Source organism: Aspergillus pseudotamarii (genome assembly GCF_009193445.1).
Source record: "Aspergillus pseudotamarii strain CBS 117625 unplaced genomic scaffold BDV38scaffold_46, whole genome shotgun sequence".
In the NCBI taxonomy this organism is placed as follows: Eukaryota; Fungi; Ascomycota; class Eurotiomycetes; order Eurotiales; family Aspergillaceae; genus Aspergillus; species Aspergillus pseudotamarii.
In genome coordinates this window covers 39,515-61,476 of record NW_022475060.1, presented here as the reverse complement: position 1 = coordinate 61,476, position 21,962 = coordinate 39,515, and the positions used below count along the sequence as shown (strand labels likewise).

General features: G+C 48.6%; 10 protein-coding genes across 10 annotated transcripts; 6 read left to right on the top strand and 4 right to left on the bottom strand.

The window, feature by feature from the left end:
* The first annotated feature begins 51 nt into the window (after nucleotides 1-51).
* On the top strand, nucleotides 52-1,619 carry BDV38DRAFT_252980 (zinc-binding alcohol dehydrogenase family protein). The gene has a single exon (XM_032055200.1). The coding sequence runs from the start codon at nucleotides 114-116 to the stop codon at nucleotides 1,182-1,184; it is 1,071 nt and encodes a 356-aa protein (XP_031911191.1). The 5' UTR covers nucleotides 52-113; the 3' UTR covers nucleotides 1,185-1,619.
* A 2,277-nt stretch (nucleotides 1,620-3,896) lies between these two features.
* BDV38DRAFT_272987 (major facilitator superfamily domain-containing protein) lies at nucleotides 3,897-5,953 on the top strand (the record flags this gene model as incomplete). Its single annotated transcript, XM_032057594.1, has 10 exons — nucleotides 3,897-4,023; nucleotides 4,075-4,211; nucleotides 4,265-4,347; nucleotides 4,405-4,502; nucleotides 4,548-4,668; nucleotides 4,722-5,103; nucleotides 5,160-5,290; nucleotides 5,342-5,672; nucleotides 5,722-5,827; nucleotides 5,883-5,953. 10 exons carry the CDS (start codon nucleotides 3,897-3,899, stop codon nucleotides 5,951-5,953), a joined length of 1,587 nt encoding a protein of 528 aa, XP_031911190.1.
* Nucleotides 5,954-6,802: 849 nt separating this feature from the next.
* BDV38DRAFT_294792 (putative beta-glucosidase D) lies at nucleotides 6,803-9,278 on the top strand (the record flags this gene model as incomplete). The annotated part of the gene is made up of 4 exons (XM_032062572.1): nucleotides 6,803-6,899; nucleotides 6,956-7,389; nucleotides 7,459-8,695; nucleotides 8,788-9,278. 4 exons carry the CDS (start codon nucleotides 6,803-6,805, stop codon nucleotides 9,276-9,278), a joined length of 2,259 nt encoding a protein of 752 aa, XP_031911189.1.
* A 315-nt stretch (nucleotides 9,279-9,593) lies between these two features.
* Nucleotides 9,594-10,341, bottom strand: BDV38DRAFT_294790 (uncharacterized protein; the record flags this gene model as incomplete). The annotated part of the gene is made up of 2 exons (XM_032062571.1): nucleotides 9,956-10,341; nucleotides 9,594-9,876 (listed from the first exon to the last, which is right to left on the bottom strand). The coding sequence occupies exons 1-2, from the start codon at nucleotides 10,258-10,260 to the stop codon at nucleotides 9,594-9,596; spliced, it is 588 nt and encodes a 195-aa protein (XP_031911188.1). The 5' UTR covers nucleotides 10,261-10,341.
* Nucleotides 10,342-10,795: 454 nt separating this feature from the next.
* On the bottom strand, nucleotides 10,796-12,525 carry BDV38DRAFT_294788 (FAD-binding oxidoreductase; the record flags this gene model as incomplete). The annotated part of the gene is made up of 3 exons (XM_032062570.1): nucleotides 10,796-11,456; nucleotides 11,515-12,431; nucleotides 12,478-12,525. The coding sequence occupies 3 exons, from the start codon at nucleotides 12,523-12,525 to the stop codon at nucleotides 10,979-10,981; spliced, it is 1,443 nt and encodes a 480-aa protein (XP_031911187.1). The 3' UTR covers nucleotides 10,796-10,978.
* Nucleotides 12,526-12,890: 365 nt separating this feature from the next.
* BDV38DRAFT_294787 (putative transporter) lies at nucleotides 12,891-14,621 on the bottom strand (the record flags this gene model as incomplete). The annotated part of the gene is made up of 2 exons (XM_032062569.1): nucleotides 12,891-14,533; nucleotides 14,588-14,621. 2 exons carry the CDS (start codon nucleotides 14,619-14,621, stop codon nucleotides 12,891-12,893), a joined length of 1,677 nt encoding a protein of 558 aa, XP_031911186.1.
* Nucleotides 14,622-15,666: 1,045 nt separating this feature from the next.
* On the top strand, nucleotides 15,667-18,025 carry BDV38DRAFT_142636 (Zn(II)2Cys6 transcription factor). Its single transcript, XM_032051466.1, has one exon. It carries the CDS (start codon nucleotides 15,721-15,723, stop codon nucleotides 17,887-17,889), a length of 2,169 nt encoding a protein of 722 aa, XP_031911185.1. The 5' UTR covers nucleotides 15,667-15,720; the 3' UTR covers nucleotides 17,890-18,025.
* BDV38DRAFT_142632 (uncharacterized protein) lies at nucleotides 18,026-18,464 on the top strand. Its single transcript, XM_032051465.1, has one exon. The coding sequence runs from the start codon at nucleotides 18,162-18,164 to the stop codon at nucleotides 18,399-18,401; it is 240 nt and encodes a 79-aa protein (XP_031911184.1). The 5' UTR covers nucleotides 18,026-18,161; the 3' UTR covers nucleotides 18,402-18,464.
* A 1,003-nt stretch (nucleotides 18,465-19,467) lies between these two features.
* On the top strand, nucleotides 19,468-19,936 carry BDV38DRAFT_285132 (Dabb family protein; the record flags this gene model as incomplete). Its single annotated transcript, XM_032060423.1, has 3 exons — nucleotides 19,468-19,533; nucleotides 19,607-19,717; nucleotides 19,781-19,936. The coding sequence occupies 3 exons, from the start codon at nucleotides 19,468-19,470 to the stop codon at nucleotides 19,934-19,936; spliced, it is 333 nt and encodes a 110-aa protein (XP_031911183.1).
* Nucleotides 19,937-20,306: 370 nt separating this feature from the next.
* On the bottom strand, nucleotides 20,307-21,644 carry BDV38DRAFT_294785 (NAD(P)-binding protein). The gene is made up of 2 exons (XM_032062568.1): nucleotides 21,347-21,644; nucleotides 20,307-21,273 (listed from the first exon to the last, which is right to left on the bottom strand). The coding sequence occupies exons 1-2, from the start codon at nucleotides 21,570-21,572 to the stop codon at nucleotides 20,447-20,449; spliced, it is 1,053 nt and encodes a 350-aa protein (XP_031911182.1). The 5' UTR covers nucleotides 21,573-21,644; the 3' UTR covers nucleotides 20,307-20,446.
* Between the last annotated feature and the right edge of the window lie 318 nt (nucleotides 21,645-21,962).

The following is a 21,962-nucleotide window of genomic DNA, read 5'->3' as shown; positions in this document are numbered from 1 at the left end:
TGTTTTCAGGGCTTAAATTTCTCTAGGATATATTAATCGGTATATTCGCGCGTTTATTATAGCTTAAATTACCATCGTTGTTACGGCTGATTATCCTAATCAAATCATACAAGATGCCTGTCCCCGACACTTTCCTAGCGGCTACAGTCAACCAGCCCTACGCCCAACATGTCGTTTCTAACCGTTCATTGCAACCACTTGAATCCGGCGAAGTTGCTATTAAAATCACCGCTACGGCCATCAACCCGGTCGACTGGAAGATCCGCGACTACAATGTCTTTATCAAAGAGTACCCTGCCGTGCTAGGGTCGGATGCCGCCGGAGAGATCGCCGCTGTTGGACCCGATGTTTCTAATTTCGCTGTCGGCGATCGGGTATTCTTCCAGGGCATCATTGGAAGATATGACTCGTCGACCTTCCAACAATACTGCAAGATGCCGGCCGCACTGGTCTCCAAGACGCCCAGCAACATTAGCGACGACCAAGCTGCCGGAATAAGTCTCGCGACCGTGGCTGTTGTCACAGCATTCTACGACAAGTCCGGCCAAGGTTTAACCCCACCATGGGACCAGAATGGCCAGCAGGTCGGAAATGGCAAAGCCGTAGTGATCATCGGAGGGGCCTCCTCTGTAGGCCAATATGCCATTCAATTGGCTAAACTGTCGGGCTTTGAAAAGATTATTACCAACGCAAGTCCTCAAAACCACGAGTGCCTCAAAAAGTTTGGCGCCCATGTTGTCCTGGACCGAGCCCATTCGAGCCCGGAGGATTTCAAGGCTGCAATTGGCGGGTTGCCTTTGGAATTCGTCTTCGACTCTATCTCGGTGAAAGCAACGCAAGCATTGGGTGTTCAAATTGTTCAGGCTACAGAAGGCGCCGATAAGATCGTGACGGTCCAGGGTGCCGACTCGGATGCTATTGCCCTTGGCCAGTCGAAAGAGCCGAAGGTAGCGGTGAAGCAGGTCTTGGGATTAGGTAGCTCCCCAGCATTGCGTCATCTCAGCGAACCTTTGGTGAAACATCTCGGCGGCGAGGATGGGTATATCGCTAAGAACCTTTTCGTCCCCAACCGGGTGCATCTGGTTCAAGGAGGACTGAATGCCCTGGAACAGGCACTTGCGAAGAATAAAGAAGGTGTGTCTGGCGAGAAGGTTGTATTCCGCCCCAATGAGGGAGCGAATTGAACATGACACTATATGTATACTTGCAATATCTGTAATCCACGGCTTCACTAGTTCACGTTCTGCCTGTTATTACCAGACTTTTCTTCTCTGCTTTCGTTCGTAAGAGGCCCCGGTAAAGCCTGATCGATTAGCTAGAACCTATATATGCCCTGATTCGCTCCTGTGCAAATTATTTCACTCTTCCCCCTCTTGACCCATAGCTGTGGGTTATAGATCCTACTTTCTACGCGATGGACGCAGCCCTCATTATACTGTTCCGGGTCTTACCAGGTGGAGATTGAGATGAGTTGTCGACAAAGCTCCGCGTAATAAAGAAGCCATACCGTTTAGGCAACACTAGCCCCCACTAGGTATTAAACCAACCACCATGACATTATGCATGTCTGGTGGGATGTTCTTCTGGTAGTCTAGGATCTCAGCTGAGGTCGTCATTGTTGATCGACAGGGGGTCAGATAGATGACCGAAGGGCATATATACCCCCACCCTCTCCTAACTATGGATTATCGCCGGCCATATTTTAGTCTCTTGATCTAATTTCACAATTATAATTTGATCACAGCATTCACAACGATTTGGTTTGGCAAGTTCATTTGCTTTCTTGTCCATTTTCCCTCGGAATATGGCTAACGTTCATACACGGTAACTTCGACGTGCACAAGGCCACCGACAAAGTCAAGAACACTGCTTACCGTGACCGTGTTCAACTATTCCTCGCGATGGTTGGTGCTGTCGCTGCCGTCGAGGCTGAATTTATGTTTGCATGTCATCACAGGATGGGGTTTCCCATATACCAATCAAATAAGAGCTACTTGAGGATCTGCCCCTCTGGCAGGACCATATGTCAATGGAATCAGTAAGTCATGGAAGCACCCCCATCCCTTCGTAGGAATACTAGTAGTGTTGATCTAAATTATGCAGATCTGGAGTGCAAATGATGAAGTGGTCCACTGTAAGTACAAATAATAACTACTGCATATAGCAAGGAGCATGTGTCTCACAACAGGCGAAGCAGGCATTCAGCTACAAATTACCCACATCTATACCCTGATATCAAGGGTATTGTTGCCTCGATAAATCAACTCGTGGAGTGCATCTAGTATTCCTGCCCGTCGAAACGTCACAAAATGTCTACATATACGGAAATCGAACGCTTTTTAGAGGACGAAAGCATTAAACGTGAACAATATGTATTCAAACACAGAGTGCTGGGAGAGGCCTATTCCGAGGAGTGGAAGATAAAACAGACCATTTGGTTTAGGTTTCTAGTAGGTGGCCTCTATTAATAGTGACGGGTATCGGAGACTTGAGTGTGTATGGAGGAAAGGAAGAGTACAGAAGGGCGCTTTTGTTGGCGGTGTTTGGTCAGCCGGGCTCTGGAAAAGCCTTTGGTATCAGGAAGGTTATTGAAACGATCCTCATGGATCCGGGAAAAGGAAGCATGGTATCGAGTCATTGGATACCAATCTGTCCCTGTACTCCAGCGACAAAGACCTCTCAACATAGCTTTTCAGACTATCCATGAGCGATCACTGGAAAAAGGTTTATTCGATGGGTTTGACTCCTCTAAGAATTCTAACACTCTGGATGGTTGAAAATCTTTATTAGTGCAATGAAAGAGAGCTATTTCACCGAGAAGGATGCGAAGCAACGGCCACTTGGTAGTTGAATCTTGATCATTATCGGTGAAACCCGCACTATCTGGGCGAATTTCAAAGGAAACATTGGATACCCGACCCAACATCACCCATTGAGCAATCGGTTGGCCTCATGAATACAAGGAATGCGATCCAATCTCTCAATCCAGATACTGCATCCGGTGGACAATCACCAGTTGGGAACAATCTCTGTGTTGGTTGACCCGTTCTCTTGAGATCCTTGCTCGAGCGCTATCTCGGACAAAACTAGACTTAAGAAATTCTGCCACGGTGCTCGCTCCATCGAGACATTTTTGCTATGGCACATTTTTGGTCGCTTAGCAATAGCAGACCGTATCAAATGTGCCTTCCTGGCTAAACAAGAGCAGCTTGAACTTCATGTCGACGTGGAGGAATTCTATTAAGGGTAGTATTCCGAAGGATCATCGGCTGATTTAAGGTTGTGTCAAGCGCGTTCTCTATATTTAGAGTATGATATGATGCACTTCAGAGCCGGTGGGGACATCTGCGTAGCAGCACAGGGGAATCTGTATTGAAAGTTAAAGAATAGCCACTTTTCCTATCTCCATCGTATATCTCAAACAGACTATCTTATCTTCTGTAATCCTACGATCGAACAGCTGAAGTATGCCCTACTCAATTCAGAAAGGAAAGCAAGTCAGTTACTGAGAGTAAGAAGAGAAGTAACTGAGAATGACATAGATCAAGCTCTGGTAGCCAATTACCAACTAGTTAACGCGTTTACTTTACTAAAGAAAGAGTGTTGGCTGACGCTATTGTTCCAATTGGCAGTCGGGACAATCAATATAACGCCATCCGCAGAGAGATCGGCCTCATCTTCCTTGTTCCGCCAAGCCCATTATTAATGTCTTTGTTTCTCCCTTGCATTCTTTATTTAGTGCATATGACAATGACTCAGAGGCATCGATTGTACTTGATTAATTAGACAATGGCACTCTCGACTTATATTCATATATCCTTATCCCCTCTCAATCTGCGACTATAAATGCTCCAGTCTACACCGATATTCGTTGACTCTCAGACAGTTTGAGCAAAATGACAGCTGACGAAGAGTCGCCATTTTTGCACTCGCCTCCGACCCCAGGAATTCCTGTGTCCGACCTTGACCGAAGACGAAGGTCTGAGCGCGCGAACAAATTGGTCATCTACGGTTCTTTTGTTGGTGAGCGCTTTGCAAATGAGAAGGTGGCATGGATATGCTGATAATTCTCAGGCGTGTTCCTTGCATCCGCCGATGAGTCACTTGTCATCTCAACATGGAGCTCCATCGCGTCGCAATTCAATCGTCTGTCAGAAGGATCATGGCTACTGGTCGCGTATAATTTCGGTTATTGTGTCTCACTGCCGGTGGTAAGTCGCCAAGAAACTGTCTAATCTGGGATATACTTACGCAACTTTGTCAGTATGGTACCCTCAGTGACACGTATGGACGGAAGAATGTTCTCCTCTGGGCTTATTCTCTGTTTGCTTTGGGATGCCTGGCATGGTAGGTAACCTAGGCTCTATCAAATTTCCCACAGTCGGCTAAGGTGATACACTGTAGTGGTGCCAGTGGTTCTTTGATCCAGCTGATTCTGGCCAGAGTATTAGCTGGCATTAGTGGGGGTGGCATGGTTGCTCTGGTTTCTATTATCATAACCGGTACTTTCGTACTTAATACGCATAATTATAGCTAACGATTGATAGATTTGATGCCCTCCAACGAGGTGGCACTGTTCCGAGGATATGCAAATGTGGTCAATGTTGCTGGTCGAAGCTTGGGAGCCCCCGTGGGGGGCTTTCTGATCGCGACGCTTGGATGGAGATGGTTTGTTCCTGTTAGGGTTCTGGGTGTGATGTGACAACGCTGAATAAATCCAGGGCTTTTCTAGGGCAACTCCCCCTTATCATTATTTGCATTGTGGTCGCATATTACGGTCTTCCCTCATCGTTGAACCAAAGTAAGACACATAACGACGAGGATAACTCTCGATCCAGAGCGTCAGACCTCGATTATGGCGGCATTGTCAGCTTTGCTACCGCAATTGTTATATTGTTATTTTTGATCCAAAGCTCGAGCACGACATATGAGCAATCAAGACTGCCCTATGTGTTAACGCCTGCGTTCGCAATTGCTATTGCAGCGTTCGTCCTGACTGAAGCATACTGGGCCAGAAAGCCTTTGATACCCTTAAGCCTAGTGAAAGGCTCCTTGGGAGGGTACTGCGTGGGGCAATTGATGCTCATTACAGGTCGCTCGGCGGTAAGTTCGATGTTGGAACAACCTCGCTTCCCTACTGATAAATCACTGGTATATAGCTCAGCAGTAATATGGTACCATACTTTGTCCGAGTTGAAAAGGTGACTGATTTCCTCGCATCATTTACCTACGTCGTCACTGCGGTGGGTGTCTCCGTCGGTGGCCTGATCTCAGGTGCCATCATCAAACGGTGAGTCCATAGGCCAACAAATCCGGTGCTCCCTGCTGATGAATAGGATAGAACCAAGAAATATAAGACCATGACTATAATAGGAGTAGTATCTACTGTCTTGCTGTCTATTTTAATTTTCATGCGTTACCGCGATGGCTGCTATACCTGGGAATTATTTTATCTCTTCCCGTCCGGCATGTCAAACGGCATACTCTTCTCCACGCAATTCATTGGGATGTCTTTATCTGCACCTAAAGAGCGGCTTGCAACTTCTATCGGAATATATTACCTCTCCCAGCAGTTAGGATTTATTATCGGTCCGGCAGCTTCCGTCGCTGTCGTGCAACGGCTGTTTGCCAATAGGCTTTCAGAAGGTCTGGAAGGGTTGAACGAGAAACAGGTGCGTAAAAATGAAGCCAGACTGAGAAGTGACGCTAATCTTTATCTAGTTTATCCATCAAATTCTCAATGATCTGAGATTCTCCGAGGGCTTATCGGAAAGAGTCCAGAGTATCGTTCGATCAAGCTATTTGTATGGGTTTCAGTTTGTACCATGTAAGTCCAATCTAACCCTAGAATAGCCCATGATAGGAGGAGCTGACTGGTAGAGTACTTGGCACGGTGTCCACTTTGATCATGTTGCCAATCGTGCTACTGCAGAAGGAAAGCAGGATCGAATGAGATTGGTAACCGAGCAAACTATAGTTGACTGGGTAAGAACGATGCATGATCGAAGCGTGAAAAGCTGCACATAGTTGATGTGGGGTGTAGAATGGAATATCCAAAAGTATCAGATTCAATCATGAGTGAAATGTGGGGTGAGAGTCGGTCTACGTTTGCGACGGAAAGGAGATCGACAAGACATTTAACTAAGTAATAGCTCTGTTTCCCTGCACCACGGTCTCGAAAACTGCTTCAAGGATTACTAGTGTAAGATTCATGTTGTAGCACAGTATCTCTTACCAGGTTTACCCTGACCTCACCCCCTTCGATAGATGAGAATGATATAGATCTATGATCTGGATTCACCAAGCATTTTCTAATAAAGCCCTCCCTATCCATGAGGGCAAGCCAGCCCTATCTTGACAAAATGGGGCACTAAAAATCGAGATGATTTTGCGACGCGTCACCTGGAGGTCCGGGATGCCGTGATAAACCAAATAGTCATACCGAAGAGCTCCACTCTGCGGCCGTTTGAACCACCCAACCGCTTCGGCTTTTCCGACTGCCGTTGATGTCGTAGGCCTGTTACGACGAGTGTAGCCGTGCAGAAATTAGTACGTACTAAGATCAAGCATTATTTCTTCAAGACTAAAATTGGAGCGTCATTTCCTATTACTGTAAATGATCAGCGGCCAAAAAGCGTCACTCAACCCCACAGTATATATGGAACATTACAGCCCCTAAATAGACCATGAATCAGGAGCTCTCATGTGATTATCAGCTGTCTAATTCCAGTTTTTAGTTTTTATTTACTTTGCCTAACTAGAGTCGTTCATTTACTTTGTTTTCCTATCTTTCTTTGGTAAGATGAGGTTCGTCTCACTTGCCGTAGGGGCAGGCTTGGTAGGCTCTACAGGCGCCTCCTCGCATTCTTCTAATCTGGGCTTGCTCAAAGCCAATGGTGGTGAGCAAGCCTAACATATGCCAATATTTGAATAAGCCGGTTAATATTCGAAACAGTTGCACTTGGAAACTGGGAAGCTGCCTATGAGAAAGCATCCACATTTGTTGCTGGCCTAACGACTGATCAGAAGCTGGCTTTGATTACAGGTAGCAATGTTGAGTCGACTAATGGAAACTTCACTGCCCTCTACTTTCTCGATGGCGATATGGGTCTTCAAGACTTCTATTATGTTTCTGCTTTCAGCTTGTCCACGGCTCTTGTCATGACCTGGGATCGCGACGCTATTTATGCTCAGGCTAAAGCCGTCGGGTCAGAGTTCTACAACAAGGGCGTCCAAGTGGTGGCTGGACCCACATCTCAGCCATTGGGGCGTACCCCTTGGGGTGGCCGTGGCGTTGAAGGGTTTGGCCCTGATCCTTATCTCAATGGCTTGGCTACTGGCCTCACCACCAAGGCCTATGTTGACGTTGGAGTGATTCCGGGTGGTAAGGTGAGGCATCTATTCCTGGTTTCTACACACTACTATGATGTACTTATAAAGCGATGTCTTTGCCGATAGCACTTCCTTTTATACGAGCAAGAAACCAACAGGACCTCCGGTCCTGGTAGCAATGGAGAGGGGTCTCCCTATTCCTCTAATGCGGACGACAAAACCATCCATGAAACATATCTGTGGCCATTCTACGATGCAGTGAAAAATGGCCTCGGGGCGGTGATGTGCGCAATGACTAAGGTCAATGGCACACTAGCATGTGAGAATTCTGATCTTCTGATGAAGACATTAAAAACGGAACTTGGTTTCCCCGGTATGGTCTGGCCTGACATGAATGGTCAAAAGAGTGCCAAAGAATCAGCCTTGGGCGGCGAGGACTATGGATCGAGCTCTATCTGGAGTACCTCGACTATGGAAAGTTATTTATCCAACGGTACCATTACCGAGGCTCGCTTGGACGACATGGCCATCAGAAACCTGATCGCCTACTATCACGTTAACTTGGACAACGGCCTCCAGCCCACAAGGAAAACGACAGATGCCTATGTGGACGTCAGAGCTAATCATTCGAAGTTGATTCGCGAGAATGGAGCGAAGTCCATGGCTTTGTTGAAGAACGAGGGTGTGCTACCGCTGAAGAAGCCCCGTGTTATGAGCATCTTTGGAGCTCACGCTGGCCCTGCCATGGGCGGTCCCAATAGTAATATCAATGTTATGGGCTCCGGTCCGACCTATCAGGGCCATTTGGCGACTGGCTCAGGATCCGGGATGGCATCTCTTCCTTATTTGATCACTCCTTATGGTGCACTGACTAATAAAGCGTCCCAAGATGGAACCATACTGCGTTGGATCTTGAACGACACTTATAGCTCTAGTGGAGGATCTTCTCTGGTTCCATCGAGCACGTCCTCTACTGCCGTGGAACCGTCCTTTGAAAACTTTGCCGCGGGATCTGATATCTGCCTTGTCTTCCTAAATGCCCTGGCTGGAGAAGGTGCCGATCGTACTGAACTATGTAACGCGGACCAAGACTCCATGGTGAACACAGTCGCAGATAACTGCAACAACACAGTGGCAGTGGTCAATACCGTTGGACCGCGACTGCTGGATCAGTGGATCGAGCACGACAACGTTACCGCTGTTCTTTATGGGTCTCCTCTCGGACAGGAGTCGGGTAACTCGATCGTGGACCTCCTCTATGGCGACGCCAACCCATCCGGTCGTCTTGTCCATACCATTGCCAAAAATGAGAGTGACTACAATGTTGGACTTTGTTATACCTCTCAATGTAACTTCACTGAAGGTGAGCCAGACATGCTAATCCCGATCCCTCACTAGCCACACCAGCCCACATTTCACCCCGGAAGCCTATCAAAGCTAATCAAACCAAAACAGGAACCTACCTCGACTACCGCTATTTCGACGCCCACAACATCACCCCAAGATATCCCTTCGGCCACGGTCTCTCCTATACCACCTTCCACTACTCAGATTTAGCCATCAAAACCCCATCTTCCGTAGCCAAAGCTCCCAAAGGCAACCTCACCGTGGGCGGCCACAGCGACCTCTGGGACGTCGTGGGAACCGTCTCCGCCCGCATTTCCAACAACGGCACACTTGCCGGCGCGGAAGTTCCCCAGCTCTATCTCGGCTTCCCGGATTCGGCAGATCAACCCGTTCGCCAGCTTCGGGGGTTCGATCGTCTGGAACTCTCTACGGGCCAGGAAGCCATCGTTACTTTTAACTTGCGTCGTCGGGATATTTCTCACTGGGATGTGAAGACCCAGAAGTGGCTAGTTGCCGGTGGGAAGTATAGGGTTTCTGTGGGGGCTAGCTCGAGGGATTTGAGGTTGAATGGGTCGTTTTTTCTTTGGGTTGGGCATTAGTGTTTGTTTTCTAAGGTTGTGTTTATTCCATTAGCCTTCTCGTATGGAAGTTATTAGGTAGATAGAATCAGCTTTGGTGGTCAAGAAGGGTCGAGGAGACGGGTCTGTTTGCTGTATGTCGTAGGTAGTAGCTCCTATTGCTGAAGACGTGGCTAATAGATCATCTTAGTATTATCAGAGAGTTGGATGGCAAGATAGTTACAGTCCCTTATATCCTTAATTCTCAGTACCTTCTCAGTATCACCTTAAGAATAGTATAAGAAATACACAAGCCAAAAGCACACAATATGAAAAGTATGTAGTTAGCCTTTTGAGTTAATTAACTCCAATAAATAGCTCGCCCCGATTCACCCTCTGATCCACCAATGTATTCACCCGCCAACAATCCTGCGTCCCATCTCTCTTCTGACAACACCTAGGAACAGCCAGTACCTTCTTTCCAATAAAGTCAACCGGGTCGACCGCGAACAACAGCCACGTATTCGCATAAACCCCATTATCATCCTCAATCTCAATAATGTTAAACTGTACCACCTCAGGGTTGGGTTCATCAGCTGGGACAAGATGGTCAAATATTACACCGTAATAGTCAATCTGCCTTATCTGTCTAGAGTGGAATGGGTTAGCTATAGGGATATTATATCAGGATTCCTTGGTAGGGATTAGGACAGACTTACTCGTTCGGATACTTCTCTGGCATCCAGCCCATGTATTCATCTTTCACGACCAGATCGCCTGGGACTTCTGGATTTACGTCCCGTCGGTAGATCTGTCGATATGTCAATCGTGCTAGCTCTGCGCCTGCTGGTTGTGGGAATGTTTGGTCTTGAAGACTCAGATGCCATGGGGTGTGTGGGAGAATTCTCTGGATGGCGATTAGGGGACCTTCGACTTGGATTCGAAGTGGGTGGTCCTGTGCTGGGAGGTGATTTTTGCTGGTGGGATTGTGAATACAGGGTGGGATGTGAAGTGGGAGCGCCATTTGGGGGTGGAGGTCCTTTTTCGTGTATGCTGTTGGTAGTTGAGAAGTTTTGGTAACTAAAACAAGTTGTCTGTGGAAAAGGGAAATAATAGAACACGTTTGGACCGTGCGTTCGTATGTTTAAGGAATGGGATTGTCAGGTTTTTAGACCGCGTGATATATGTTCTCATTCACTAGTAGTTGGTCAAACGCTGTGGGTACGTGAAGGCCCTGCCTGTAGGCCTGAGGCAACCCCGTGATCTCGCACACAATGAAAACAATGATTTGTATGTAAATTATATGACTTTTGAAAAAGAATTCAACCTTTAATGAAGGCCATGATATCTTCAACATTCCATAAAGGCACGGGGCTACGCTCATCACATGACTTGTCTTTGTGTGGCTGGATCTGGATCATTGCATGAGTACTGGCTGCACCGCTAGGGCTATCAAAAGATTAATATCTCGCAGTAAGTGACGGGTCAAATCTATCAGAAAGGTTACTCGGTGATGGAGTCGCGGACTCGATGTGTTGGGCAGAAGGTGGTTATCTGAAGGGGGTCCTTAGGTAGTTTGTGACCTGGGTGGTTATTGCATCGCAGGATAAGTGTTGAACAGAGGGTGGATTAGTTGGCTAGAAGTCTTCAGAAACAAAGCGGGTGGTCCTCCTAGATAGGGATGAATTCGGATGAGTCGTATCTAGGATAAGTCTACCTAGGCACTAATGGATGTTCAACTCTTACTTCGGCAGTTTGAATCCTCCAGGTACCTTCGTCTGAAACAACCTCTTCGGGTCAACATCCAGACTCACGCGCTTAAACCTCTCCACACTCTTGCTCTTATAACTAGCGATCGGGTCTTGCCATGGCGCAGCGTAGTTGAGGTAGACGAATGATTCGTAGGCACCCAACTTCAGCGCATCATTGTCAATATCATCGAAAAGTTCGCGCGCAGCCTTCTCAACTTTGTTATCATCTGACTCGTCATCCCAGGTTGCACTCAGCAGAGTCACAACCAGCGGACCAGACGCATCATCAAGACCCAATGCATTCTTAGAGGCATTGCGGGCATAGATAGCCGGGGGCAATGGTTCAAGAGAGATAGCCCACACTATACCGGGAATACCTTCGACACCCTGAAGACTAGAATCCCAATGCTGGTAAACCGCATTCAGCATGGGAAGAGTAGAACCATGAGTCGTAACCACACTCATCTGTCTTCAATATGATCAGTCCAAATCCCATCACGAAACACATGAAGATCCCCCAAACTCACCGCTTCCCCTCCTTTGAGAACGACCCCTGCTCCATCGCCATCTCATGCATTCCCGCAAATCTTACCGTACTAAACAGCTTCGGAATATCCATAAACGGACGATAAACCGCCGGATTCTCCTCGGCTTTCGTATACACAATACTATTCACCACGGCCTTGCCCTGTTTCGAGAACCCGAAACTGGTGATCAGCGAAGCATACTCATCGTACCCTTCTGCTGAATTCAGACCTGCAAATGCCTCTAACTGCTGCTGGTAAGTATCAACAGAATGGTAAACACTTCCTCCCCAGATAGGGCCCTGTTCGAACGTCTTCATGTCTACACGCGTGACAACCCCGAAATTATTGGATCCGCCACGCAGTGCGATCATCAATTCCGGATTCTCATGCTCATTAGCATTGACGATCGTCCCGTTGGCAAGAACGATCTCGAAGTTAGTCACCGTGTCGCACGTCCAGCCGTACCGTGGGGAGAAATACGAGATTCCCCCGCCAGTCGTCAGACCGCCAACTCCTACCTGTGCTGCGCGACCGCCTGCGACTGAGAGGCCTAATGGGTCGAGATGGGAGTAGACATCGCCCCAGGTTGCGCCGGCGCCGATGGAGGCGGTCGTGCGGTCGGGGCTTACGCTGATGCTGTTTAAACTGCGGAGATCAAGGGTGATTCCGTTTGCGATGTTGGATGCGCCGGTGAACGGGGCGTGACCGCCTGAGCGGATGGCAAAATCGACGGTTTCGAGGATTGAGGTTATTGTTTTGATGGCAGTGGACACTTCCTCTGCTGTATATGGAGAGACAATGCAAAGGGGGTGGAGGTTGGAGTTTTGTTGAGAGAAGTAAGTATTGATCGAGTCGTTATAGGGTTGGGTGTTTGGGAATGAGACCTTATTGCCGAGAGCGCCAATTAGGGCTAGGCACTGGTTTTGTTAGGTTAGAGCGCTGTATAGGTTGGATAGGGCTTACACAAGTTGCTACACTCGTGTCGGTGATGTTTTCAGAGAGATATTCCATAGCTGAAAATTGTGTAGATTTATGTTGTCGGCAGAAAATAAGGAAAGATGATGGAGGGAGAAGGCGGGGGGGACAGTCATTTGTATATAAACTGAGAGAAAGTATACTTTACGAGACTTAGGGCTTACATATGAGCCATCCATACGATATGGCCAGTAAGACTCTGGTTTGGTGGCTTACTGCATTAGCGGCAACCCCTCTTGAGGTTAGTACTGTCTCTTGATGCAAAGCTTCTTTATTTCTCTTTTACCCAGTTACATACTTGTACGACCTCTAGCAAAACCCTGGGACACAGGCTGCACAGCCACCCCACGTTCCGATATATAGGATCGATCACCGTGACTCGCTTGAGTTTCGTCCGAGACTCACTCTAGGTGATCCTTCTCCTCGCTCTTTGGAATGCGAACAAATCCAGCACACACCGCCGCCGCCGCCAGGGAAATCGCCAAACTAAACCACCAAATTGCCCGCAAAGCGCCCAAGTCCAAACTATACCCATCGCCGCCAGCTTTGGTCACTTCCTTCCCGATTGTGTCTCCAATCGCCGTCACAATGGCTGCGGAGAGATTCTGGATCGTCACAAGGAGACTCCCCGCTGATCCCTGGAATGAGCGGGGCACGTTGGATGTGATGAAAATCGACGCAGCGGCAAAGGTCAGATCCGGCCCGAACGTAACGAGGGCAATCCCGGGCATGGAGAGAGCCCAGTATGTTGTGTTTGGAGTTTGCGGGATGAAAAACACAGGACCCATTGTGTTTGCCACCATACCGGCGATTAGGATCCAGTGGCCGGGGAACAAATGAAGGGTTTTCGATACGATGTATGTGGCTAGAATGCCGCAGATCATGTTGGGGATAAAGTAAAGTGCAACGGTGATGGGAGCGTGATCCTGAATTGTAAGTAGGAACCGCACGGCGAAGAACATCCATCCGCCAACATATGCTCCGTATCCTAGGAAATAGGAAATGGCCAGTGGGAGGAACCCGGGAGTGAGCCAGAGCCGGTTATCAACCAAAGGTCGAGTCGCTCGTCTTTCGGCCAGGTAGAACAGCAAGAGAAAGAGCACTCCGACAATGATTAGTGAGTACGTGTAGGGGCTCCAGCCACTGGGGACGCCTTGTGTTAGGCCGAGGATAATCAGGCCGCAACCGATAGCAGCCAACAGGGCGCCTAGTGTATCAAAGTCCTTGAGAGATAACGGTGTGCCGGAGGGGCTGTACTTGGGGTTAAATGAGGGAATACCAGGGAGGGAAGCCACTGCACAGATAAAGCTCACTATGGCATTGCTCCCGAATATCCACGGCAGGTGTGCGGTGAGAGCCCCTCCTTGCAGACACCCGATCAAGAATCCTATGGGAACTGTTGCAGACATGACAGAAAAGACCCGCGTCTTGCGTATACCGGGGGAGTAAACTCGCCCGAGCAGACTCATGGATGTCGCCTGCAGAACTCCAATAGCTAACCCTTGCATAGCCCTGACCACGAAAAACAGCACTGGAAGCGACGGACGGATACTAAACACCCCAATCACATTCCAGATCACGAGCCAGACAAAGCCGATAATCATCAGGATCTTCGGGTCGGACAGATCGGCCAGCGACCCTGATATAATGACGGCTATCCCGTTGGGTAGCAAAAAAGATCCAATGAGCCATGGGGTGTTGCTTTCGCTCACTCCGAGCTTGCCGGGGAACACGGCTTGATTAATCACGACGTTTCCCAGGAACAGACCGAATAGAAACAAACCCATAGAGCACAGCAATATGAATACCATTTCACCCGCGAGCCCGTGGAACTCGGATGGAACTCCCTGCGGGGGGCGACGCTGTGCTTCAGTGTCTGCTGTTCCATGGGACCCGGGAGTGTCTTGAAACTCCAGTCCTTCCGGATTATGTATGCTCGGGGTGTGGCTGCGGTTAGACTCATCTGGCGCACTGCTCTTGTCTACCCTGCCATCTGCCATGGGGGGTGCGTCTGCCGTCTGAAGGCCTTGAGCCTGGTCCTTTCCTGGCAGACAAGGATTAGCAAAAGCTGGATGAGAAGAAACCGAGCAATTAGTACTTAGCCAGCCGGCCTCCTCCACTGGAGGACCCATGTTTGATCGTTACGAATGGATTCAGTATGCCAAACAGTAGGTTGGAGAAACTGGCATGGTTCATCCTGCGGGTATTTATAGTTACTGAGAACTTGCCTAATATGCCCATAGTACTTCCTCCTTACAAAATACTGACAGTTCTGGGCCCTGTTGCAATCCTTACACATTCGGTGCAAATTCTACCTGGCTACCTGATGGAGGAGTGGTGGAGTGGGAGACAAATAGGCTAAATGGCGTGGAAACCAAGATCAGGTACCTGCCACGACATCGTGCCTGGTCTGGGTTCTACTACGATGAGATATTTCTAACAATCCCCACAATTGATACGGCAGAAGGTCCTTTAGTTTCATGAGGTGTAATCACTAATCGGCGAATGTTGTAAGACTATACCAGAAGACGGGTTCAATGGTGGATATATCATGGATCGAGTAACTAAATAATTGCCACGACCCCGGCTATATGGCTGACTAATGCACCCACATCCACTTTTGTCAATACTCGTCGGGGGTCCCAGTTCCGAGGGGGTCAGGATTTAGTGGCTGGGGGTCAGAGTGGTTCTGACCCCTTGAGAGGTCTACCGCCTTTGTCACATGATAAGATCTCCGAGGGTGTCAGAATTTATAAATCACATAGTATAGCTCTGAGGGGGTCAGGATTTTTAATATAACTAAGATAGTTCTGATCCCCTCGAAGTGGTAATCACGTGGATTTCGGTGTAGTTTAAACTTAAACCAAACTTTTTTTTAAAAGGAGAATTGGCTTGACTATTATTTTAACTTAGTTTAAACTAACCGCGCGTTGAAATTGAACATTAGATAAGGATCAGACACCGGAGTAGTCACGTGAAAGAGCTCCAAGGGGATCAGAAAACAATCTTTCTAATTTTTCAAGATTAGTAAGAGATAGCTCTGAGGGGGGTCAGAAATTAAAATATTACGTATTTTTTCTGACCCCCTCGGAGATAGTTTCTCCGCCCCACCCTGACCCCCCCGGAGCTGTATGCCCATACTCGTCATTTGTCATCCTGACGTTTACGAAATATAGCCAGCATCTTCGCTAGCCGGATGATTGTAGATGATATTGCCGATATACTCGCATAATGGCAGACACACGGAGTAGCAACAAACAGCCGGCTAGAACGCGGGTACGTGCGGGAAAGGCATGCACGCGCTGCCATGAGAAACGTATCAAGTGTGACGCCATGAACCAAATGCCATGCACTCATTGCCTGCGAGATCGCCACATAGAATGTGTTCTACGTGAGACTAAACGCGGGACATACACACGGAGCGGCCTTCGTCAGAAAATAGGCAGCGATCGTCCGCGACCTAGGTCCGCAGCTGGTGTTGCCGGGGATTCAACCTCAGGCTCGTTAAATAGGCGGACGGAAGATAAGGATAGCGGAGCATTATCACTACATGGATCTGACACTGCTGCAGTTGTACCAATAAGTACATCTCCTCCAAACGTGGCAACACGGAGCTCAGTCGGAACAGGTCATGTCCAACCTAGGAACGGTGCTGAACCCTCCACGTTGCCTGCTCAGCAATTGCCACCCGTGAGTGAGTCTCCTGTCACCCAGCCTTCCTCTGGGACCCCCAGCGACGGCTCCTCCTACCAGGCTATCTCCTGGTCGGCGATGTTTGACCATTTACTGAACAACCGGGAAACGGGCAGAGACTGGATTGACAAGTGTTCCATCACTTACCTTGGAGAATCCTTTCCCCTGGCTATCGTACTGGGTGGCCTCAAGGACGGTAGCCGACCAAAGCTACACCATCCAGGCCCTCCCTTCCCAGGGACTCAAGCAAATGTTCCCTTCCCGTCACAGCCGGCACATATGTTGCCCGAGGACCTCGAGTATCTACGAGCCAAGGGGGTCTTCACATTGCCGGAAAAAGCACATCGGGATGTCCTCATTGCGGTCTTTTTGGATCGTGTGTATCCGCTCTATCCAATTATCAATCGCCAAGAATTCATACAGCAGTACAAGCAGGATGAATTGTCCTTAATCCTTATCTATGCCGTTAGCTTTATTGCGGCAACATTTGCTTCCCAGTCGGTTCTGAGCCTCGTAGGTTTTGAATCATGTCGAGAGGCCCGTTCTTTTTTCTATAAAAAGGCCAAAGCTCTCTTCGATATGGGATACGAAACAAACAAGATCACTGTCCTCCAGAGTACCTTTTTTCTATCATTCTACGGCGGCGGCCCGAATACCTATTGGAACTTTTACTCGTGGATCAGCACAGCGGTGACGATCGCCGAAGCTATAGGAATTCACCGCTCTACCAGTGCAATCGCTAACATGCAACCGCAAGACAAAAGCCTGATGCGGAGGTTATGGTGGGCCTTAGTCGTTCGCGACAGCATTTGTGGCACCCTGGTTGGGCGGCCCTTTCGGATTGACCTGGACCAGGCCGATACAGACATGTTGACCATTGAGGATTTTGCCCACGACACCATGGCTCCAGACTTTCTTGACAACCCTTCTGCTCAGAGATACGCACAGTACCAAATCGAGACCGCGAAGCTCTCGCTAATCATGCGCGACATTATCATTAGCCGGTTCTACCCTGGACGAGAGCCCGTAAGATCAGAAGATCTCCACGCAAAGCTGACACACTGGAAAGCAGAGCTAGTTCCCACATTAACCTGGGACGCTGAAGTTCTGGACTCCTCGAACCCATTTGCCATGTCCCTGTCGGTTCAATACAACCACCACCTCATTCTGATCTACCTCGGCCACATGCGCGGCCAGAACACATGCCAACTTGACGAGCAGGAGATCGAAGAAATCGTCGACTGCGCTGCGCATCATATCCCGACGGTAGTATGCGCACTTGCCACGAAATCTGCCCTCCTCACCGTGCCCCACGAGCTCTACCACGGCATCTTCCTCGCACAGGCCGCCTTCTACGAGAGGATGAGAAGCCCAAATAAACTGGTGGCACGTCTTGGTCGGTCTGCGCTTAATTCGTGTCAAGTGGTTCTCCAGGCTATCAGCGAGTTCTGGGATAGTGGGACCTTTATCATGCAGCTATTTGAGAATCTGTCCAGTCGCGCCTTGGAGCAGTCGTCGTGGACTACTGACAGTAGGCAGGAGAGCGGTGGGTCGGGATTTGCCGAGGTCTCTGGCGTAAGCAGCACTATGAACTCTGCAAATGAGCCTGGCGTTTTCAATGCCTTGCTGGGAGAGGATCGATGGCAGGGGAACCCCATGCTGGAGAGTTTGTTTGATCTACCGCCGGAGTTATTTTTGCCTGAATAGAACCTCGTCATTCCCACATCGGGTGGGGACTAGGAGGCATGGGGTGTTTCTGGTACGCTACCGTTAGAGACATTACAGCATACTCTAACGACGGGAAGTTGGGGGCGCGGTTTGCGGGCGTACATGCAGGATTGAATCAACGCACGATGGGGTCTCTATCTCTGAATGCACCTTGTACAAGGTGTTCCGCGCTTACTCGTGTCGCACTTGACTCGTTTCTTATTTTAGCGATGACACTCCTTGGAAGGGCGAATACGAACCCCCGGTCGTGAATGCGACGCATCAAGCCCGCATACGACTATCGTGACTGCGGAATCGAGTTGTGCGAGCCGTACAAAAGCAAGAGATATAACATCTACGACGCGAAGACAACCATCGGTCTGAATGCGCCAGGAGGCGGCTTCTGTAACCGCACCATTATCAAAGCTATAAGCTATGTCCCATCTCTATCGACCGTTTACCACGTTAGTCGAACTACTTGCGATTGGCCACTACTCTATAATAGTATTTAATTTCGAGGTGGGCCAATCGACGCTGCTCTGTGGTGCCGACTCTATTAGCGTATTTATATCTTTGTTCATCCGCATCGTACGAGCTTCCAGGGTCGTCATGACCCAGATCTTGGAATCCCGAATAATTCAGGCGTGAAAGCTCGGAGCGGACGCTGTTGTCAACCGCTGCGGGCTTCGGCAGACTCTGGACCGGGCACCGGAGAGGCTGTGCGGCAAGCCTTTACGGGCAGTGTCGACATAGCCTCTGATACAGCTGGCATTTAGTTTCTTCTGGGACTTTGCATTTCTAGCGCGAAGCCTAGGGATGCTACCTTTCATGTAATAGTTTACAATACGCTACTGTTGCTGAATCGAGACAGCCTGGAAATAAAGAAGAAGAAGAAGAAGCTTAGAGAGCACCTGCCATTAGGTCACTAGCTGAACGCAAGCCGAATACAAAGCACAGTCACGGTTGCCGTTCCGTTGTCCAGCGCTTTGGAAGGGGCCTTCACGGAGTAGGCTCAGAACAGCAGGGCTTATATAAAGATTTTGATTGAGCCTTGATAGACAAATGAATGAATGGAGTTTTCCGAGGTTACTCATTGTTAAGAGATCCTAACGTCACAGTAAGTGATCTTGATTGTCGCCTGTTGCCCAAGTGCATTACAACGATCGAGATTCAACCTCTCGTATTGCTCACTGTCGAGTTTAGGTGCCTTCAAGCGTGGCTTATCATAAATAAAGCCACTCTCGGATTTCAATGAGTAGGGTATTGCTCCTGGGTTGCAGCCGGGAAATCAATTCCGAGATTCCCCCCACTCCTTTGCCAAATATAAGATGTGAATTAAATCGTCACTCAGAATATGCATTTGTCAGCCATATAGCCGCACATATCGGCGAGTCCGAGTCGTCAGTTCCCTACCTAGCATTGGTGGTGGCTGCCCATGATATAACCAAATCAAACCCCTCCCAAAGTTTTGGGTATTGGTGGTACGTCAAGCAATAGAAATCATAGAACGATCAAGTTTCGCACCTATCGTCAATCGATTCAGTAGATCTCTCGGAAAGCTAGAGAACTGGCTTTAAAATGTCAATCTCCCATATTGTCCTTTTCCAATTCAAGCAGGATGCGGCTCCTGAATCTGTGCAAAACGTACGTTCATTCCCTGATGAATTAGATCTCGGTGGCATCTTCTACACTTGTGCAGCAACTAAGAAGAGTCTAGGCATGCAAGCAGATGCTCAGTTTAAAGGACCACTGCCTCCACCCATCAAGTGGAAAACCGTATATTCGATCAGCGTCAGGTGGAAAGGATAATTCTCCAGAGGGAGCGCAGGTGCGTTCATGGACCTCTGGCTTTGGGAATTTATGTTAGCAGAACCGCTGACTTTCTCTCCAGGGTGGTCTCACACATGCCTTCATTGTTGAGTTTGCAACCACCGCAGAACGAGACTATTACGTTGCGAGCGACCCCGTGCACCAAGAATTTGCCAGAAGCCTGGATGGGTTGATTGAGAAGGCTGTGGTGGTTGACTTTACCCCCGGCGTCCTGTAGATGCTATTATTGGAACCTGTTGGACATGTCATGTTAGATGCATATTGACGATATCTCATACTGTTTGAACTCTATTACCTCTGATAGTGCAATGTGATGCCGTCTATTGTAGCGCCTCATCCTCTTAAGAAACCTCGAGATCTTGATTGGTGCCCTAGCAATGGCGAGAGCCTACACGTTACTCAGAGCCTCCTTTTTGTATCCCTTTGTACTCTTACAAGGAAAATTGAAAGCATAGTAGGTATTAGACCTCGAACTTAGAGGTAAAATGGTGATACATATTGTCATAAGATTGATGAGCGAACGCGATGCGGTACTGACCCAAAGGCGAAGGAAGATTCACTTGGGAGACTCCCACCAGCGCCATTTGATTTCTAATTTACATAGTAGCTGTATGGATCATCTATAGGAATGCGGTTCGCCTTCAAGTCTCAATAAGAGGTAGGGATCATATCTAGCAATCACAAATAGCCCCTTGTAAAATGGTGTGCCTATCACACCTGCAACATATTAAACTCCCATTCTAGCTGCCTCGGACCGAATGATATCTGGCAACTCATCGCTCAGACTTCGCTCCTGCGGCTGCCAACCAAGGACTTTCTTCGCTCGCGCAGCCACACCACGCGAGTTCATACCCCAGCTCGCCGCCTCAAATCCCGCCGATGAATTGACAGCCTCATCAATCGACCAGTCTCGAAGCTCGGGAGCCCCGCCGCCCTTGATATACCCTTGCTTAAAGGCTTCCTCGCCAACGGCTACGGACAAATCGCCCCAGACATGCTCACCATTTTCCGTGAAATAGTAACCATGCGCTCCCCAGATCTCGGGGTCATCTTTGGAAGACGGATCCATTGCAGCCTGTACCAGCAGCTCAAACACCCTGCTCAAATCACGGACATGGACGTTATTCCACCGAGAAAGACCCTTCCCAATGCGAGGGCAGTACTGCTCTTTCAGAACAAACGAAGCAAGTTCATAGACCTGTCGTCCGCGACCAGAGATCGGTCCACGGCCCTCACCATAGATCGTAGGTGGGCAGATAATAGCCGTCTTGACCGCATCGGCATGTTCGATACCGGTGTTAAGGACGATCTCATCCACGTTGCGGTGGAACGCCGCCGCAGGTAGGTTAATTAGCTCGTTGATGCCTTCAAGGTCATTGAATACCTTGTCATCCGCCTCTCCAAACGTCTTCTTGACTTCCGAGTCAAAGTACGTCAGAATCCCAGTTCCACCTGTGTGCAACCAGAATCCAGGTCGCGAGGCGGAATGACCCTGCACGAGCCCTTTGGCTATAGCCTTCGCAGCACCGTCATGATCTGATGAGTCGGCAGTGTCTTTATTACATTAGTATCTTTGCATTGAGATATCTGGAAGGGGCCGGGGGCAAAGGAAAGAATGTATACGCACGGATGACAAAATCAGCCCATGCGGCTTCACGCTCCAGTAATGCAGAATCGTCGTTGGCGCCAATGACGATCCGGGCTTTCGGGTAGCTAGAGAGCACCTTCTTTGCTTTTTCCTGGGAGCGGATAAGCAGCGCATATTCGAAATCCGGATATCTCTGATGTAGATGGTACAAGACGTCACCGCCGATGTAGCCTGTGGCTCCGGTAACGAAGACTTTGATTGTCATTATGACGGTTGGGCAGTGCGCTGATACAAGAATACAATATAATAGAATAGAATGACAGGACTTTGATTAATTTTCCGTACTTTGAGGAACTGGGTTTTATTGTTAATTGAGCGGTGCTTTTAAAAGCTGTCCTAGCTTCTATGACGCAGCAAAGTTGATGAAAAACCCACAGAATAGCGTGACGTTAGCTCGCATATAGCCGATAGCGAAGTGGGACTGTCCATATAACCGGGTATACCTAACGCTGATGCGAAGATTAAAAGAGCTTCTAAGGTTTGCCATGTAAACTAATACTCCCGAAACATTTTTATACGCCGTGATAACTTTCTCTCCGGGGTTGGCCATGTTATTAGACTGCCCCGTATTTATAGCTATTTTACACTAGTGTTC

Coding starts and splice junctions, on each gene's coding strand:
- BDV38DRAFT_252980 (XM_032055200.1), top strand. CDS start 114: ATGCCTGTCCCCGACACTTTCCTAGCGGCTACAGTCAACCAGCCCTAC.
- BDV38DRAFT_142636 (XM_032051466.1), top strand. CDS start 15,721: ATGGCAGACACACGGAGTAGCAACAAACAGCCGGCTAGAACGCGGGTA.
- BDV38DRAFT_142632 (XM_032051465.1), top strand. CDS start 18,162: ATGCGACGCATCAAGCCCGCATACGACTATCGTGACTGCGGAATCGAG.
- BDV38DRAFT_294785 (XM_032062568.1), bottom strand. CDS start 21,572: ATGACAATCAAAGTCTTCGTTACCGGAGCCACAGGCTACATCGGCGGT. Junction 21,274..21,346: donor ATGGGCTGATTTTGTCATCC/GTGCGTATACAT, acceptor AATGTAATAAAG/ACACTGCCGACTCATCAGAT.